This window comes from Microcaecilia unicolor, chromosome 7, assembly GCF_901765095.1.
Source record: "Microcaecilia unicolor chromosome 7, aMicUni1.1, whole genome shotgun sequence".
NCBI lineage: Eukaryota > Metazoa > Chordata > Amphibia > Gymnophiona > Siphonopidae > Microcaecilia > Microcaecilia unicolor.
In genome coordinates this window covers 5,122,752-5,143,071 of record NC_044037.1, presented here as the reverse complement: position 1 = coordinate 5,143,071, position 20,320 = coordinate 5,122,752, and the positions used below count along the sequence as shown (strand labels likewise).

The 20,320-nt window shown below is 47.3% G+C and overlaps 1 protein-coding gene across 1 annotated transcript in view; it reads right to left on the bottom strand.

Annotated features, from left to right (window-relative positions):
- EFNB1 (ephrin B1) overlaps positions 1-19,673 on the bottom strand; it is an 89,194-nt gene extending 69,521 nt beyond the window's left edge. Inside the window, exon 1 of the mRNA XM_030208794.1 lies at positions 19,411-19,673. Coding sequence (XP_030064654.1) covers positions 19,411-19,529 — 119 coding nt within the window. The 5' untranslated portion in view covers positions 19,530-19,673. The remainder of the gene's footprint in view (positions 1-19,410) is intronic.
- Between the last annotated feature and the right edge of the window lie 647 nt (positions 19,674-20,320).

The window sequence follows — 20,320 nt, the reverse complement described above, 5'->3', positions numbered from 1 at the left end:
GCCAAAGTGGAAGCCGGCTATATCATGGACGTTTCAGGGGCGGAGTCTGGTTAGCTCCCAATATTCAGAGCTAAGTGGCCATGTTTAGCGCATACATAGATCACAGAAATAGTATTTTTGGAAAGCGTCTGTTCATGCTTTCCAAAAATATTAGGACTAGGGGGCATGTGAAGAAGCTACAATGTAGTAAATTTAAAACGAATCGGAGAAATGTTTCTTCACTCAACATGTAATTAAACTTTGGAATTTGTTGCCAGAGAATGTGGTAAAGGCAGTTAGCTTAGCGGAGTTTAAAAAAGGTTTGGACAGCTTCCTAAAGGAAAAGTCCATAGACCGTTATTAAATGGACTTGGGGAAAATCCACTATTTCTGGGATAAGCAGCATAAAATGTTTTGTACTTTTTTGGGATCTTGCTGGGTATTTGTGACCTGGATTGGCCACTGTTGGAAACAGGATGCTGGGCTCGATGGACCTTTGTCTTTCCCAGTATGGCAACACTTATGTACCCCCCCCCCCCCCCCCCCCCCCCCACACACACACACACACTTTGGAATTATTACTGAACACTGCAGCAGGAGTGAATGAAGCTGAATAAAGCCTGGGTGTCACATAGTGGTGAGCTGGGTACGGACACAGCCCGAAGGAGCAAAACAATACTTCCAAGGACTTCAGGGGGGCTCTGATGCCCTAACATTCAGTTTCACCCCAATACTACCCTTCTACCATTGCCGCTTCAGAGACCCTTCTCTCACCTTCAAAAATGTTTTGCTAATCCACAAAAATGGACAAAGCGATGCACAACTCCCCAACAGAGAATCAAATCACAGGAAAAACTCTGTATAAATTGATGGGGGGGGGGGGGGGGGGGGGGACACAATAACAGTACAGCAAACCATGCTACCAATAGGAAAGAAGGAAGGGAATGTGGACCAGCACCAGACCCAGAGAATTCTCATCACAGTCCTGGCTAATGGTCTCTGACTTGATTTCCATATCCTCCCCCTCCCCCGCTTTTTTAGCACTTTCACCATTGGTAACACGTACAACTGTCATTAATAACGCTCAATTTATAACAAGTTTATTAAAAAAAAAAGTATGTGAAGCTGAGACACAACGAGAAGAGTCTATTGATGAAGTCCTGCCTTCGGGTGCTAGAATTTACTTTCACAAGGTACGGAGAACTGCAGGGCGAGTTAGAGTTAGAGTTAGAGGTGATCGCATCCCGACAGGAGGTGGAGAGAGAAAACTCCGGCGCTAGGCCTCCCTTGGAGGCTGGGGAGGACCCAGAAGAGCAGACTTCAGGTCTTCCTCCAACGCTGCTCTTCACTCTAGCCATTGCTTGCTAAGCAGCTGTTTTTCCTCTCAGGCCACACATGCTCGGTTTTGAAACTAAGCATGCACTGAGAGACATCCAAAGTTTCAGCGTGCTTGTCTGACATCGCTGTCTGGATGTCTCAACGCCACCTGAAATTAAATATGTCCAAAACCGAGCTTCTCATTTCCCCCCCCAAACCCACCTCCCCGCTCCCCCCATTTTCTATTTCTGTTGATGGCTCTCTCATTCTCCCTGTCTCCTCAGCTCGAAACCTTGGGGTCATCTTTGACTCTTCTCTCTCCTTCTCTGCTCATATCCAGCAGATTGCCAAGACCTGTCGTTTCTTTCTTTACAACATCCGTAAAATCCGCCCCTTTCTTTCCGAGCACTCAACCAAAACCCTCATCCACACCCTTGTCACCTCTCGTTTAGACTACTGCAATCTGCTTCTTGCTGGCCTCCCACTTAGTCACCTCTCCCCTCTCCAGTCGGTTCAAAACTCTGCTGCCCGTCTTGTCTTCCGCCAGGGTCGCTTTACTCATACTACCCCTCTCCTCAAGACCCTTCACTGGCTCCCTATCCGTTTTCGCATCCTGTTCAAACTTCTTCTACTAACCTATAAATGTACTCACTCTGCTGCTCCCCAGTATCTCTCCACACTCGTCCTTCCCTACACCCCTTCCCGTGCACTCCACTCCATGGATAAATCCTTCTTATCTGTTCCCTTCTCCACTACTGCCAACTCCAGACTTCGCGTCTTCTGTCTCGCTGCACCCTATGCCTGGAATAAACTTCCTGAGCCCCTACGTCTTGCCCCATCCTTGGCCACCTTTAAATCTAGACTGAAAGCCCACCTCTTTAACATTGCTTTTGACTCGTAACCACTTGTAACCACTCGCCTCCACCTACCCTCCTCTCTTCCTTCCCGTTCACATTAATTGATTTGATTTGCTTACTTTATTTATTTTTTGTCTATTAGATTGTAAGCTCTTTGAGCAGGGACTGTCTTTCTTCTATGTTTGTGCAGCGCTGCGTATGCCTTGTAGCGCTATAGAAATGCTAAATAGTAGTAGTAGTAGTAGAGCGACAGGCTTCTCTCCTTTCTTGGAAAGGAGCATGGGAACAGCAGACATTCCTGGGAGGCCACAGGCTTCTCAGCCTCTGCTGTCACACCTGGCGGGCCAAGCTTGAACAGGTCTTCCAGGAGCACAGGAGGGCAGGCAGCAAGCCTGGGAAAGTGCATTGGCTATGCAAAATCTACTTTCTTAGCAGAAAACAGGAGGGTAAGAAATACCACTTTGTCTTCTGCACAATGTTTTGCTTTACAGCTTCAAATCACCCACACATAGTAAGTGTGATGTTGTCTGGGGATCATCGGTATCCCTGGAATAAAAAAAAACTGATCGCCCAATAAGTTGGAGTACTCCGTGGATTTAGTGTCAGACAAAACAAGAGCAATGACAGGGAATTTCCCTGAACTATTCCTCACTTGATCTTGACATTAAGAATCACCATTTGTCCTACATAATTCAGGTGACACGTGGCTCACCAAATTTCTATGGTGAAACTGATGCACTCAATCAATGCACAATTCACTCAGTGCAGGTTGCTATTGAAACCTCTCTTTGTCAATCCACGCTGAACTGACGTTTCATTTTTTTCTTAGAGCTTGTCATAACTTTACACCATACACTCCTCTCATGACAGTCATATATGCCATTGCAAGGAGAAGGTTATAAATCATAGCTCAAGTTATTTTTATTTGCTATGGTATTTATATCCCACATTTTCTAACTGACATTGTTTCGATGTGGCTTAGAAATAAAATAAAGTAGTAACATTTGAAGACTGATCTGTAGATGGCAGGAAAGAAGGTGGGAGGGTATATTAGTGGCGATAGTCATATTGACAAGTAGTTATCTGATTAACATTTCTAGGGGCCCTTTCACCAAGCTGCGCGTCTACGCGAGCCCATCACGCGCCAAAATGGAGTTACCACCCGGCTACCATGTGGCTCTTGCGGTAATTTCATTTTTGGTGCACGTCTGATACGCACAGCTGAAAAACAATATCAGACACGTGCCAAGTGGCATTTTACGCATGTACGTCATTACCGCCCAATTGCCGCGTGAGACTTTACCGCTAGGTCAATGGCTGGTGGTAAGGTCGCAGACTCAAAATGGATGCGTAGCAATTTTGATTTTGCCGCACGCCCATTTTTGGCAAAAAAGGGCCTTTTTTACAGGCATGCTGAAAAATGGATCGGCGCACGCCCAACACCCGCGCCTACACTACCGCAAGCCATTTTTTAGCACACCTTAGTAAAAGGACTCCCTAGTTTGGTGTCCTTCTGTTTCTTCATAGAAAAACTTCTTGAAGACGAAAGCTTTAAGTTGTTTTCGTAATATCAAGTAATTATTTATGTTTCCTAAGGATTTCGGTAATGCGTTTCAACGTCTTAATTTGGCACGTATCATAGTCCATTGCAGTTGGGGAAGTGGAGTGCCAGACAGTTTCTCGATTCCGTGCTTATGTTGCATATCAGTAGGGTTAGGTCTGTGCCGGAGATGGGAGGCGGGACTGGTGGTTGGGAGGCAGGAAATACTGCTGGGAAGACTTGTACGGTCTGTGCCCTGAAAAAGGCAGGTACAAATCAAGGTAAGGTAAATATGATTTTTGTATGCAAGTGGGCATAGTTTGAAAGCTATTCCTGCCTTGATGGGGAGCCAGTGTAAGAAAGTTACTAGACGGTAGCCTTGGTCTTTGGAAGAAGTATTCTTCCCGTTATTAACCATTGTTAAGCTTTGCCAGATCTTGGTAAAGAAAGAATAAGGGACACACCATGAGATTACATAGTAATATATTTTAATTTAATGGAATTTTTTTCACTCAATGCATAGTAAAGTCTGGAACTCATTACTGGAACATGTGGTAAAAGCAGTTACTGTGCTGTGTTTAAAAAAAAGGTTTGGACAAACTCTTGTAAGAAAGTCCATAAGCCATTAAACTAGAGCTGGGAAAAGTCGCTGCTTATCCCCAAGGTTAAATCACATGGGATCTTACTTTTCTATTTTAGGCCATTCCACACTTTTTGATCTTTGCCGTTTCATTTCCTTCTTTATGTTGGGTCGTCAATCTGCTTCTCCATTGTGCTCCACAACATATGAATTTTTATGCTGCTGGTTTTACCCTAATGGATATGTAACACCCTGATCAGTTTTGGGGTCTTTACCTGTGTGGTCAATCAGGTGCGATATCAGACCATGAGTGGATGACAACTCAGCATGGAAGACGATTAATTCTCTGACAAGAATAGGGAATAACTTCAGCTCATGCTTCTAGTTTGGCTCCCAGATGAACTAATTTACATGGGTAATTTATGCACAAGCTTCATTTCACTTGAAAACAGTCAAGTCAGTAAATTCTAGAAATCTGTACAGAGCGCTAGGCTTCCAAATTCAATAGGACATTTCTAAAATTATATCAGTCTTTCATTCCTCCCACAGAAAGAGAAAAGAATTTCTAGCACCGAGTTAAATATGTATTCCCGGGACTGGATATTTCTCTTTAACAGGCAAACGTCCCTTTGACCAGGTCTCACACCTCCCTACAAGCCTCAGGATGTCCACTAGGATGATGAGGGTTGGGTTACTGGCTCATTGAATACACTATAGCTATAACACTGAAGGTCTCCTATGCTATGATTTAAGGGCCTCTCTCATGGGAGTCCTTTATACCTGTAGGCAAGGGCTATAAATGTCAATACATCTTTCCCATAATGCATTACAACTCCCCAAAGCTAGGGCTGAAGTGGCTGCTCTGGCCAAAGAGCCTTGAATCCCCTAAGCACTGGGGTGAAGAGAGGGAGAATGAGGGGGTTCTAGAATCTCCTGAAGTCCAGAAATCACAGACTGAACAGAGGTGGGGATTCATCACAGGTAATTAATGTACTTCAATAGAAAGGAAGCTTGGATAGGAGGGTCATAGGAGGAAAGGGAAAGACTTGAGCAATTTAAAGAGATTTCTTTAGAGAAAGGGATGACGTGTACAACGATCTCCCAGCAGAACTGGTGGCGACAAGAACTATTTGAATTCAAGAAAGCATGGGACAAGTACAGAGGATCTAAGAGAGGGAGAGAGGCTGTGCAGCTTGATGGACAGACTGGGTAGGCCATAAGTCTTATCTGCCTTCATTTTCTATGATTTGATGTTTCTTAGCAGTTCGACAACCATTGCCAGAGAATAATCATCTGCTGAATTCACGGACTGTGTACACAGTGTCCCTCGGGATTTTCAAGTACTGCTGTGATCAGAGAGCGGAAGCCACTATTACCCAGCAGCAGAGGTACGGCCTACACGACAGGAAGCCAGGGTTCTTGAGCAAATCCCTTCACCTTCCATCGCCCCAGGTATAAAAACAGACAGTAAATCTTCTAGGGACAGGGAACTAGCTGTTGTACCTGAACATAACTCGCCCTACGCCGAGACTGGAAAGGAGCAGTTACATGCAGGAAGAGAGCCGGGACACTGGGACCCAAGGACAGTACTGCAGAAACATTTTCATTTGTCTGTTTTAATTATATGTTGCAAGATACAAGAGTCCAGAGATGCACATTTCCCAAACCGACAGAAAATTAGAGACTTCCCAAAAATGAACGAGCAGGAAAAAAGCTCTATAATCCTGGAGGACAGAAGAGAAACAGTAGCCAGAGCAATGAATTCTGCTGAATCCTGTCCCCAGGCCAGAAGTGCGACCTGACCAGGGACAGTAGGGAGCAGTATGCCGGGAGCGCAGTTCGGGTTGCGCTGCAATGTCTCTATGTTATAAAACCCTGGTGTACGTGCAAAGAGCACGCACACCTCTGCCTCAGGGCAGGTATAAATTGGGAGACGCTGTATCGGTGTCCTTCAGAGAGACTCACAGCTGCCGATGAATCTTTACGATATAAGCATGTTTGCAAGAGTCTGGTAGGCGCTCTTAAAATTAATTTAGCTTGATAATACACAAAATTGTCGTGTTAAGTCAGATGTAAAAATCGGACTTCAGGTCATAAGTTCATCTAATTCACAGAACAAAAACTAGAGTATTTGAACCTGGAGAAAAGTCAGACGAAGACAAAAGAAGCTAGAGAACATATGAAAATATATTTATTTGCATTGCTTTCTGCTCACCCTCTATAAATCAAGCAATAAATAAAAAGAAATTACAAACCGTATCTCAATTGCATAATAAAAGTAAGGACAAACGCAGTATAACGATGACAGAGTTCATAAAGTGTATCCACGTTGCCCTCAAGGTTTGCCAACTCCCTTCGCAACGCTGGGCCTCCAGAGAAAGAGCCCAGAACCTTCTCAGCACACCAAAACCAGCGAAAACCTTTTATTAAACCGGCCACCCAGTACCAGCAGATCCAAAACACGAGAAGGCGCCTTTTCTAAATGTAAAGATTACAGTACCCCTCTCTCTGCCAGTCCCCAAGCGTGGAAAATTACCGCCTGCACAACGTCATCCAAGAAAATTGTTTAAAAATACATCCAGACTTCGTTCCAAAGCCGAGGCCGAGCTCCTTATGGAAAAAGCCAGGCCCAGAATCCACAGTCCACTGAAGGGAAGGGGGGTGGCCAATGTGGGGGGAAAAAAAAAAGAAAAAAAGAACAAGCTTTCAACAAACCCCTAAAACAGCAGGAAAAAAGCAACTTCTATGAAGAATGAAAACCTCCAACTCCCTTCTCTCTCCCCTCCCTTTTTCCATCCCAATTGTTCTGTGGTATTTCCTTCTGGAGAGCCTGAGGGTAAGTGAAAGAGAAGCTTTACAGCTCCCTAACCTCCAACATGCAGATTTACATCCAATTACTCCCCATCTCCCATGGAATGAAGCCACAAGGAGAACCCCCCCCCCCCCCCCAACCAAAGCAGCCCACCTTGTCTGGCCTCTCCTGCTGCACAAGATCTATAGAGGGGAACAAAACCTGCTTCTAATATTGGAGACAGGGATGCGAGGGGGGAGCGTGCCCTTCAGTGAGATAAAAGCAGACACACCACACTAAGGACAGACATGTCCCCCTGAGAATCCACAAAAACCACTGGGCATCTGTGCCATGCTTCAAGATAGGCCTGTAGCCAGCTCTGGGGTGCACGGTGAACACTACAGCTCTGACACTTTGACTGCATAGAAGCTCCCCTGATCTCAGATGAGAACAGCAGTTAAAAAAAATTCATACCCAATTAGCAGTTAATGCAAATGGATGTCTTGTGAGCAAGAAAGAAACCTGGCTTCCTAGCACAGTTATTCAATTTGCCCCAAAATGCTTTATTTGAGCAAGAGGGGGGGGGGGGGGGTGAAAGAATACCCACAAGAAGTTACCACCTGGTGACTCCTGAGGTCAGCCCTGGGCCCTTGAGCCCATGTCCTTTCAGGATGCAGCCTCTCCTACAGATGATAATGGGAGTGGAGGAGTAGCCTAGTGGTTAGTGCAGTGGACTTTGATCCTGGGGAACTGGGTTCGATTCCCACTGCAGCTCCTTGTGACTCTGGGCAAGTCACTTAACCCTTCATTGCCCCTGGTACAAAATAAGTAGCTGAATATATGTAAACCGCTTCGAATGTAGTTGCAAAAACCTCAGAAAGGCGGCATGTCAAGTCCCAGTTCCCTTTCCCCCTTTTCCCATTCCCTTATGACATCACAATATCAGGAGTGAGCCAAGTATCGGGCAATCAAGCCATTGTGACATCACTAATGAGGTTGGCTCTTATTGGTGGAATGAGTGGAGGAGTAGCCTAGTGGTTAGTGCAGTGGACTTTGATCCTGGGGAACTGGGTTCAATTCCCACTGCAGCTCCTTGTGACTCTGGGCAAGTCACTTAACCCTTCATTGCCCCTGGTACAAAATAAGTAGCTGAATATATGTAAACCGCTTCGAATGTAGTTGCAAAAACCTCAGGAAGGCAGTATATCAAGTCCCATTTCCCTTATACCAGGGCAACATTCCCCTACCCTTCTGAAGTTCCTCTGTCCTCAGAGGGTCCCCATCACTCCTCTCTCAAACCCATTTACAGAGGTCCCTAGGTCTCCTTCAGCTGTCATGCTCCTTCTCCACACTCGGGGAGCAGTTCTGCCCCCCCCCCCCTCTCTCACCTCACAGTACTACTGGTCCCTGAACTACCCCAATAATCAACAGCAGTATGAGGCAAGTGAGTGGTCCTTATATCCAAATCCAGTTACTGCATCCTTGGGAACAGCAAAGGGGAGAGGGCAGGCTGCTGGGGGGGGGGGGGGTGGACTGCTTCAGGGCATGTGGTGGACAGATTTAGGGAGGAAGGGGGAGGCTGTACTGAAGCGGCTCCAATCCAATTACAGTCCATGTATTGTTGCTAGTGAGGGTCTGACATGCAAAACCATCTGAAGAGCATTTGTTGTATTGAAAGGTGTCTTCCCTCCCCCAGCCTCTGAAGACCACTGAATAAGAGCCTCCTCCCGCCCCACCCCAAAGTTCTTCAGGTTGAGGGCTGACCCGCACCAAAAAAAGTCCTATTTCCATCCCAATGGTGTCAGAGACAAACTGCCCTCTTAGCTGCTCTTCCATCTGTGGCCAGGGCTTCAGAGGTGTAGTAGCGATGGCTTGGGGTGGGGGGGAGATTGGCGCACCAGGTATTAAAGAAAACACTCATCCCTAAAGACAGCTTATTCTGTCATCTCTTTAACCCTCCCCCACACACCAGTTCTCTGGGGGTATAAGCCTCCGAACCGCACCCAGTCACAATAGCCCTGACAAAAAAGCCCCCTAAGAAAAACTAACACATCACAAAAAATGTAATAAACTACAACTGAAATCTGCACTGATAAAGACTCCTACCAGCATTCAATTGCATAAACACAATTCTCTAGCTGCCAACTGGTATTCATGATCTGTTCTGCTGTTTAAGGAAACTATTCTTCCATCAACATGCTAATAAAAAAAAAGATATATTGTCATCATTTTCATAGTCTTACCAACCTTACCCTGTTTGGCAAGGTAAGATAATTAGGAAAGAAATGCAGGGTATCCTGATCAGCCCCTTTTGTCATGCCGCTATCTTGTCAAGGGCCAAATTGTGGGCAGGCCGTTTTGACAGTGGCTGTTATGTCAGGAGCTTTTTTATCGGGGCCATTTTGACCAGGTACCACCTCCAAACACCAGAAGCCCACTCCTTCCACCCCAGTGCTTATAGCAGCCGACTCTGTGGGTGCTTGAGCACCCCAATAATGAGAAAATTCCTTGTATGTGTTCAAGGAGGGCTATTTCCATTGGGTTTAGCAACCCCAATAATTTTGAAAAGTTGGCTCCTATGTCCAGACTGCCACATATCTGATTTTCATTGCTGCTCAGGGGCCAAAATTGTGAACCACAACCAACATATCGCACCCAGGACACGCAGAAGCTACCAATTACCTGACAACGACAGGAGGAAAATGAGGAAGAAGGGGAGGAGTACAGCACCCACCCACCCCCAAAATCCTGAGTCCTCAGTTATATCCACCACCCCAGTATATCTGCAGCCCCCCCCCCCCCCCCCCAGTAACACTGGAGCACCAGCAAAGCAGGAGGAATACATCCGAAGGGCTTCAACCTGCCCCCTAGGAACTGCAAAATTAAAAAGATTTCAAAAATTGAAATCAAAATGCCCTCAGTTGTAAAATCTGAATTATTTGGGGGCAAGAACTGTACCAAGTACTGGGTCCCCCACACTGCCTGCCGGTACTCATCACTCAGAAGCCCCCACCAGCTTCACACGGTCTCTGGAACTGGGCTCCCAGCACTGCCTTAATGTTTCATTCCCCACCTCAGATCTGGTGTCACTGCGCCTGTGCTGTGCAAAGGCTGCCACGTATGTCTCACTCACTTCTGCAAGTGCCCTGATCTTTACTCTGACCTGTGATCATTTTCTCAACCTGCAAAGAGAATTTCTATGAAATGTCACCATTTACCCTAACCCACCAGTCACAAATTGGTTTTGAACTGCAGTCTGAGTATTTCCATACCCCCCCCCCCCACCCCAACAGCTCTAGGGGGAGAGAAGACAGAAGCAGATGATGAAAGAATGGCTCAAGGCCAAGCAGCCCACCCAGCTTGCTTCCAGGTACAATGCCAGCCTCTTCTTCCTGTACCCAGATCAGATGAATGGTGGCAGGGCAGGATGGGAGTAGCCAGACAGAAGCTCAAAATGTGTTTGGGGCTCCCAGAAAACAGGGTGCCCCCCCCCTGCAGCCCCCAAAAGGTGCCCGTAAATGGTTTCACAGTCCTGCCAATGTTGGTGGAGGCTGATGTCAGCTCCAGGATGAGCCCAAATTTTCCAGACATTTATTCTGGAATCAGCTGCTCTGGCACAAGCCAAGTCCACACTCCGTATCCAGGTCTGGGGCCGACCTGGGCGTCAAAACGCAGAACTGGTAGAAAAGAAAAGCAAGGACGCTCTGTTCAGGTCAACATGCAGTCTCACACACAGTGCCAGCTGGTCTCTCACCTCTCAACCTGCCCCCGCCCCCAGGACCTCCCAAAACAGTGAAGCCCCCCCCCCCCCCCCCCCCAGGACTGTCTCGTGACACGATAGCTCTGCCTCTTACCTTAAGCATATTTTTCAGCTCCCTAAAAAACCCGTTATAAATTACCAAAAACTCTGTCCAGGAAAAAGAGTCAAGTGTTCAGCAAGAAAGGTCAGCCACAGGTTCTTGGTGAAAACCGCTTTGAGTGGAGGACAACCCCAAAATCTGGGATGTACAAAAAACAAGTTATTAAGTTCCAGTGGAGAGCAAGTTGCTTCCCCATAGGCATCCGTGGTCAGAGGCTGCTTTAGGGACAGCGGAAAACCCAGGAGCGTTAAGGCAACAGAATAGGATGTCAACCAGGACACAGGAAAGCACACGCTAAGCTCTTCAGGGCAGGGAACGGCCTTTTCTTGTACCTGTAGAACACACCGTGTGAAGCCTAGTGCTCTGTAACCTAATGGAAGAGAGGTCAGGGCACACATAGGAAGGTTACAATCTAAGTTAGTACCTGAGGCAGTGGAGGGTTAAAGTCGCTTGTTCAAAGTCACAAGTAGCTGCAGTGGGATTTGAACCCTTCCCAGCTTCTCAGCCTTTTGTCTAACCATTAGGCCACTCTCCCGCTCTAAGCCAAAGACCAAGTCTGTGCTAATGTAAAGCAAAGAAACACGTTTGGGAGAATCCCAGGACTACAGATCTCCGACACATCCCCTCTCACCCTCCTAAATCCTCTCAGCAACCTGTGAAGCAGCGTGTTACCTACACAAAAGGCAATTCTTCACCCCTTTTCTGAGCTCCATCCTATTATTATGAGTCTAAAATACGAATATTTCTGGAACAGACCTCCTACAATACACACCAGATTTTAAAGGAAACATCCAGCCATGATTTCCCTTTGAAAATGACCATGACGAAAAGTACGCACACACGTTACACTTGATAAGTAATATTCAAAAATATTAGACAGCCGGTGAAAATATTTTAAAAAAACAAAAACAAATTATACACTTTTGAAAATTCAGAATTGAATGTGCAAATCGAGCCGATGCCCTCGCATCTCCTGTCCTGGCCTCATAGGTAGGCACACTGGCATTATGTCCCTTTCACTGGCATGTACCCAGGGCAAAGTTAATTAAAACAAGCCGCTTCTAAACAGAAAAAAAAACTGTTTTATGCATGTAAATTGCTTTTAAACTACCCCTCTGTGCGGCCACACAACTGTGGAAAACACTTCACCCGAACATGGATGCAAGCAAGGAGCTGTACAAAGTGTCACCCTGGCCACCAAGGTGACCCAAGCGAAGGCATGTGGCAGATGCAGGGCACATGACAGATTCCACATCCCCCCCCCCCCCCCCCCCACATACACTGTAAATCGTTTTCCAGAGATTATGCGATGATTTATAAATAATTAAGAAAACCCCATCAGTATGCATCAAGTTACCATCTACCAGCTCTCTGATTCCTATTGTGTACTAAAGTGTCGTTTCCAAGTTAATCCAAAAGTCCATCAAGCCCAATTAAGAGTGGTCAGTCCCAGACACTCCCACATTCATCAATCCCATATCCATCTGCTTAACTGTCAATGAACCTTTCCTCCAGAACCCTGGCCCAAATCTTTTGAAAGCCACGTCCTCTGCAGGCTGGTTGGGGAGCGGATGAGGGGTCACTGCCATATACCCCAGCCCAGCTGCAGTTCACCTGAGATTGACTGCAGGGCAGCACCCTCAACCTGCTTCTCTGCCCACTGGTCTTTGGAGATCAGTTAATCCTGGGTGTTTAACCCTTCACCTGCCAGCATTCACAATAGTTAACCAGGGGGTAAGTGAACCAAGTTATAACCTACAGCAGTTACTCATTAATTAGAGTACAAACGACCTCCTGGAAAAATTTAATCATTGCCGAGATTTAAGGCAAAATGAGACGTTTAACAGAGCCGGCCTGCAAGCCCCTCATGTCCTGTTCTGTTCTTCAGCTACCCGACCCGGTTCCTCCCCAGGCTAAAGGCATTCAGTCCGTGCTCTCATGCCTTCGAACAATTGGCAACAGAAAGGAAATGGAAATATGAATCGGGTTTATAACGAGCCTGAGCCTGACACACTGAAAAGGTCCCATGGAAGAAAGCCATCGTGTCACCGTCCTTTTGACATTCCATCCAGGTCTTTTTCACATGCCAGTTCTCTGTAAAAAAAAAATCCTATCTGAAGCTCTTGCCCCCTGTGTACAAACTTTTCTTCCGCATCTCCCTGTTCAGTACTAGCTGCAGTCACGCGTGAAGCATGTTAATTACATGAAGTGCCTGGCTATATTAACTACGCAATGACCTCTAAGAAGGGCCCCCCCGCAGCTGCTCTACAATCACATCCACGGAGAACGGGGTTGATTCAGTGATCTAATTAGATAGCACAATCTCCACTCTATCATCATCTACCTTTAAAGTCACGAGCAGAAGAATTCTAATGAAATCAATGTTAATACAGAACAGAAAGAACAGAGTTACTGCCACCTTCAGAGGTTTAAAAAAAAAATCGAACCGTTGGGCTTCTGTAGGAAAAATTACATCCCTCTCCAAAAATCATTCCCAGTATAGAAAGCAAGGTTTGATGGGCAGATTACAGGAGGGTAAACAAAAATCCCAAGAGAAAATAGAACCAGCAGCTGAGAGAGAGAGAGAAAAAATATCAAAGCCTGAGCAGGAAAAACTCGGGATAATCCTGGAAGAAAGAGGAGAAACGGCAGCTGGAGCAGCAAAATCTGTCGTAGCAGGCCAGAGCTGTGACCCGATTGGGAGGAGAACTTGGGAATCGGTCCTCCTGTCCCGTTCTTTGGATTTAGTTCGCCACGGGTATACAGTCTGTGGCCATCATTTACTAGGCTCTGTTAACGTGATTTAGAGAGTCTTTTACTAAGGTGCCTGCACTCAAAGTTAGACACGCCAGTGCAAACTAAAAACGTGAGAATTCCTTAGTAAAAGATGCCCTAAATGTCCAGTGAATTATGAAAGCCCGTTATAGTCAGATTTAAAACTCACGTGCACTAATATAACTCAGCCCGAATTTGTACCCGAGGCAATGCAACCCAATGTCACAGGAAGCAGCAGTGGTGGGATTTGAACCCTGGCTGATCCGGCCACCACTCTTCTCCTCTCTTTTATACTAAACACTGTGTATCACTCTGACAACCTGGCCACAAACACAATCCGGACTAGCACCAAAACTCTTTGCTGTCCTGTCTTGCCATGTGCATTACTCCTACGTGGCAGTTCCCGTCTCTTATTTAACCAAAAGCACTCCCTGAACGTGTGAAGCGAGCAAGAGATTTTACAGCTGCTACTTCATAATGCTGCCTTTGGGGTTAACGTCTGAAAAATGTCTCCGTACGGGGTTTCACTGCAAATTGTTAAAAGCAAAACCGCATCTGTATAGCCGAGGTTAGCGTCTTATAATTTAAACCTCAGAGCAGAGGAACAGCAAAGGCTCGATTTTGCATCACTGCTTTCCCCTCATTTGCCAACCAGGGGGTCCCCTCCAGTTCTGAGACTCCCACACCCATCAGAAACAGTTTCCAGCATTAATCCCTTGGAAGATTAGATATGTATCAGGATTAAGATCACTCTTCCAGCTCTAAATTCAAATTCTGACTCTGAAAATAAATACTGCAGAGGGGAACCAGCTACCCACTCTCCTTCCTGCACTGGGCCACTCAGGCACACAGCAGAACAATCTAGTCCTGGGGTCACGAGCTGTGCTATAGCTTAAGCTCAGCTTTAGATTCCCCCCCCCCCCCCCCAAAAACACACACAGCTAGGCCTGACTTGTAGTCCCTCCTTACCCAAGCTGCCTATTGTAGGGAACAGAACACCACCACCACCCCGGTCAGAACAGTCAGATCCTGCCTTAGGAATTTAGGCCAATTCCTGCTCTCAACATGCACCAGGGGCTCCTCAGGGAAAATCACAGAAATAAGAGATGATTCCCTGTCCTGCGACCCTTAAGCATGTGCTGGGGCTGCAAGAGAGGATCGGGTGCTCAGAAGTTCTGGGGGGCAGGAGTGGGAGCTGAGCCGGAGTCTCCCTGCAGGAGGGTGTGGACTGAAACGGGCTTTTTAAAATGATTTCAGATGTCACATTGTGTTCTGCCCAGGATGTTAAGATGTTGCAGAATATAATTTTTAAATAAACTTTAGCAAGTTTCACTGACGAAAAAGCACTGCAGATCAGCTCTCAGCCCACTACAGACGGCCCCAAACCCATTCCTTCTACAAATATTAAAGCATCTGCAGGGAAGGGAAAGAACAGCGGCCCAGGGGCCAGCCCTAGCCATTTCTACTAAACTCAACACAGGGTTTTAGGTGCGATACAGTAGAGCATTATCCTGGGCTCCAGTCCTAGGACAGTCTAAAGGTGTGACCCTGTCAAAACTGCAGGACCACCTTAAATTGAGGAAACAGCTTGTGACTCCAAGAGACAAGAAATTCCCGGAGCAGCTGGCCCCGGGGCCTTACTACAGACTTTTCTGTGTGCCTGGGGTGGCGCTTGCTATTGGATTAAGTCTGATACAGAGCAGGAAAGGTGGAAACAGGCTCTCAGGGGTCCAGCACAGACTTCTCCCAGATCCGTTGGTGGTGTTAGCAGAAGACATTATAAGAGGAATGAAGGGAAGGTCTCCCTTCCCCATCACCATCTGTAGCTATAATACAAAAAAAATATTGAGCGTATGTAACATTGGGAGGAAAGGCTGGAAGACACCCCCCCCCCCTTCCCCAGACCATGTCCCCATACTTCCCTTCTGGAATAAGTCCACCCACTTTTCTAAGAGCGGCACAGACCCTGGGGTGACCAGAAGAAAGCCTGGAGGGCTGCAGAATCCTGGAAATCTGAACCAACTGTTACTACCAATGTTCCAGCTCCAAGCTAAGACTGGAGCAATCAGAAAACATCCCAGTAACCTGCAGCTTTCTCCCACACAGTCCCAGCACCAGCCCTGTCTGGCCTGCTCTTACCAGAAGGGGAATCACAAAATCCGCAAGACCCCGGGTTCAGAACCTGCCAACGTGCCACTTACAGTCTGAACAGCACCAGAGGCCCTGGATATGAAAGAAGCTGGTGAACCCCGGCAGCTTCCACAAGCCTCACAGAAGCAAGTGATTATCACATACTGTTACCGTCCCAACTCATCCTTCAAGCTTCCACACCTTGTATCTATTGGGCAAATCGAGCAGGACGCAGCCAGGCCGATCAATATACAGCACACGGTTCTATTTACCGACTTCCTTGAACCAGACATGTAGTGAGGCTGTTCAGGGACATTCTACCCATTCCCCACCCGGCAGGCACCCTCCTCTGACCCTAAAGAACAGAAATTGTTTTAAATATAAAAATTATTGAGGCTGCGAAGAAGGAAAACACAGCCATATTTAAGTTTCACTATTTTCCTTGTGCAAAAAGGGAGATAAAAGGCTGGAAATGTTACAACTCTACAGGTTTATAGACTGATGTACGTCCTCTAACAATATAGTTACTCTATTTAGTGTTAATAAAAAAGTACTTAACCATAAAAACTAAAACAATAACACCATAGAAAAGCAAAATCCTTCCGTGTCCTCACTGGAGGTCCTCGGACGCCTTCTACTTTTTGTATCCTAGGGCTTCATTTCAAAATGTTCCTGAACCACATGCTGTAGAGACCAGGGCCAACATGCCCATCTCTCCCGGGGCAGAAACCCACACAGCGTCCAACTCGCACTGCCAGCTCCGGACACACTAAAAAGCTTCCAGCTCCCTCCAGGCCACAAAATTCTATTAAGAGTATTTTCTTCAGGGGAGCAGGGAAAGTAATTATCATGGTAATGACAACAGGACCCTGCTATGCCTTCCTCATATTTAAACACAAGATAAACAAATCATGAGAGATTTACAGGACACAGGTCAGTGCCTGGGCTGCCTCACCTCCACTGCATTTACTCCCTTGATGGTCTCCATCAGGCCTTACAAGATCCTCTTCCATTTCCCCTAAAACGGGCCAGGGACAAGTTTCCTTTTGGGAGAAATGGGGCGGTGGGGAGAGCCTTTTTTACTGGACAAAAAACACAAGTGGGTCAGAAGGAAGAATTAACTCCCCAAAGAGCGATGGCTCGTCCGCAGCGCCTTTACAGATCCCGACTTGTGCAGATCACAGAGGGCTGGAGATAGGTTGCCATCGGGAAAGCTTCTTTGTTAGTCCAGAACAGAAGCTGCTTCAGATTTCACGGATCCAAGCCCGTCTTCGCAGGCAAGGGAGATAAGTATCGGGAAATAAAGGTGAAACAAAATAAACGTTACCCCGATACTTTTCTAATCCTATAACTTAATACATTTCTTACGTGAAAGAAGGACTGAATCTGCTCTTATCTTGGTTCGCCCTTGGCTATCAGCTCTTTAAAGATTTGTGAACCGGGTTTTTCAGTTATTAGTGATTTTAGGTTTCATATTAAATATCTGATTTTTCTTAATGAAATGACTGCTTTATTTTGTCTTATGGGTGGCTTTGCTTTTTATTAACACATAAAAATAAAAAGCACACAGATCTGCCATGTCAACATTCGATTACCTCGCTGTAATTCAATATCATTAAATATAAATGTTTTTAATAAACAGAGACTCCTTCACCTAAGAATCACTAAAAGAAATCTTGCTTAGCACCAGACCTACTTTTGGTGCACAGGGTTTTAAGGAAATGCAGGTGTGATTTGATGTTTTGATCCTGTCCAATGCCTTGATGGCTACAAGCATCATAAAAAGTGAAATGAACTGATTTCTAAACCTTTTTCTAATTGTCACTTGGCAGCGTTTTGATCAACAATAAACTGAGCGGCAGCAAAGAGCTCGAGATAGGATGGATTGTGCAGCAGGAAAAGGGCAGAGAAGTGTGGCCTGGAATGAATGCGATTCCTAGGATAGGGGAGGGGGGGTTGGGCTGCTCCAGGAAGAATTTACAGCTTCGGGGGGAATGAGCCACCCATCTCTTTCTAGGGTTAACATACCTCAGGACCTAAATGTACTCCTGTTTCATTAGTTTATATTTCATGCAAACACATTCGTTCCAATTGCAGGGTGTAGTAAAGTGGGACGCTGTGGCTTGAGTTTGGCATGAGGGGAAAATCAGACACAAGAACCCTCCAGGACCAGGAGTGAAGCTGGAATGAGAAGCAGTCAAAACCCTGTTGTTAAGGCAGTAATGAAAAGGTCTGTGAGATCAACGGGGTCCATTGGACCCGGACCGTGGAATAGCTGCATGGGTCACTGGGAAAACAGCAGCCGTACCCTGGGCTCTGAACCCACTGGGGGAATCATTTCTAAACCTTCATTCAGCTCCTGTGCCGATTTGACATGTTCTCCTGGATTCAGTCAGGTCCAAACCTAAACTATTTTCTATTAAAGAAAAAAAATAAGCGAATGATGATTGCTTTAACAGCACTCTGCTCTCCAGTGGCAAGAAATGAAGCTTTCTCACACCAGCCTTTATGCAAAGGACTTTCTGCCATGTGTGTGCCCCAGAAAAACATCTTTCTTGCAAGTTTTCTGCAGCTGTCTGTATCTGCCACACCTAGAGAGCAAGGAACTGCTCCGAGGAGAAGACTTTTGCTTTTGTGGTCCTCTACTGGCCCCTGCCTGCTCATTCTGCAGGAACCAACCCCACTGGGCTACAGCGGGGGAAAAGGGGCTGAATGAGGCCACTCCTGGGCTTCTGTAACAGCTAGGAAGTCCCAAACCCCCAGATTTGACAGCAGGATGGTGTGAAAACATTTGCACCCACCCGCACAGTTCTCAGAACACCACAGACCCCAAAACCCAAATCAGCCCGGGTCCTGAGGAGATAAAAACGGGGGAGGGGGGTGCATGAGACTAGATTTTCTATTGTTCTGAAAGGGAATCTCAGGGCTGTTAGCCCTCCTTTTTGGTAGGACTCCGTGTTCTGCCACTCGTGGCCACATATCAGAGAGGGTTGAAAATTTGTTTTCAGGAAACCTACTTTGGCCTCAACAAAACCATGACCTGGGGAATTTTTGCCCCGAAATCAGCCTTAGAGAATTCAATGGCTTTGCTGGATTTAACACACTGGGGGGCACAATGCACGTCCTTTCACACACGCCTATCTGATATGAATCTGCTTTGTGCTCTCCTAAACTTGCTTCAAGCTGGCATCACCAGGCAATGCCACAGGAGCTCAGCACAGCAGCCCCAGACCTGTTCACACCCAAAATACCAAGAGACACGAGACAAGCAAATCCATGCCAAGAGAGACTGTGGCACAGAACACGGCACCTGGGGGGAAAACGCAGGACAAAACAGCCCAGTCCCGGGAGGTGCAGCTCCGGGGCTCTGTACCAGTCCCCCCCCCCCCCTTTGAATCGGGGGAGGGGCTTTTTCATTGTACAAAAAAAGTGTTAGACTGACAGGCCAGTTCCTAAGCAAGGTGGGGAGGGGGGACCAGCTAGATGCACAGGTAAATCATCCTAGGACTAGGGATCCGGGCACGGATCGGAGCGTTCCGGCGCCGGGGGAACGATGCCCCCTCCTTCCTTCTCTCACTTACTTGGGGTTGGAGGCGCTCCAAGACACGGCTTCCAGGTTCTTGGCCAGCGGTAAAGCGATCCTGCAGCAGAAGAGCAAAATCCCAAAGAGGCATCGGCCGAGGGGGCCGCCCCCGCCCATGGTGCGCCCGATCGTGCGGCTCAGCGGGGCTCGGGCTGCGGGTGCCCCCGGGGGCCCATGTCCGCCCCCACCGACCGCGTCCCCGTGCAATCCGCTCCCCGATGCCGCTCCAACAGCAGCGCCGCCGCCCGATGCTCTCTCTCCGGCGGCCAGAGCCCGAATGACGCGCCTCCAGCCCGGCCCCGCCGCCTACCCCACGCCCACCCCCAGCGCGAGGGCGTCCTCCGCGGCCGCCGGCCAATCGGCGCTCCGCCAGCGCCGCCCGGGCCCCGCCCCCGGCGCCCACAGCCCCGCTTTTTAAAGCGCCAGCGTCCGCCTTTAAAAGCCCAGGTGCGGCTCGCCGGCTGCTCATTCTTTCTGCGATCGCCTCGGATCTGTTTGTGCGCTGGAACACGGCACAAAGAACGATCGATCGATCGACTGACCCGCATCAGCACAAAGAATGAGCAACTGAACGTGCTCAGCCCTGGAACACAGACAGCACAGAGAATAAAGAATCGAAACCGGCTCAGCCCTGGAACACAGCACAAACGATGAACGATCGAAACCAGCATATCCGTTTATGAGTTTCACGACCCTGAAACAAGCTGTTGGGGGGAATCGGAGGTAGGTGGGGGAAACTTTCAATAGCAAGAAGAAAAACTAGTGCATCTCCCCCCCCCCCCCCCCCCAAATAAAATAGAGTCCATAACCAACAACTCAACCGGAGCCCAAAACAGTGAAAAAGTGACAGGAGTAGCCTAATAATTACCCTCCCTTTGCCTCGTCTCTACCTGAATGTTCAGCTACTT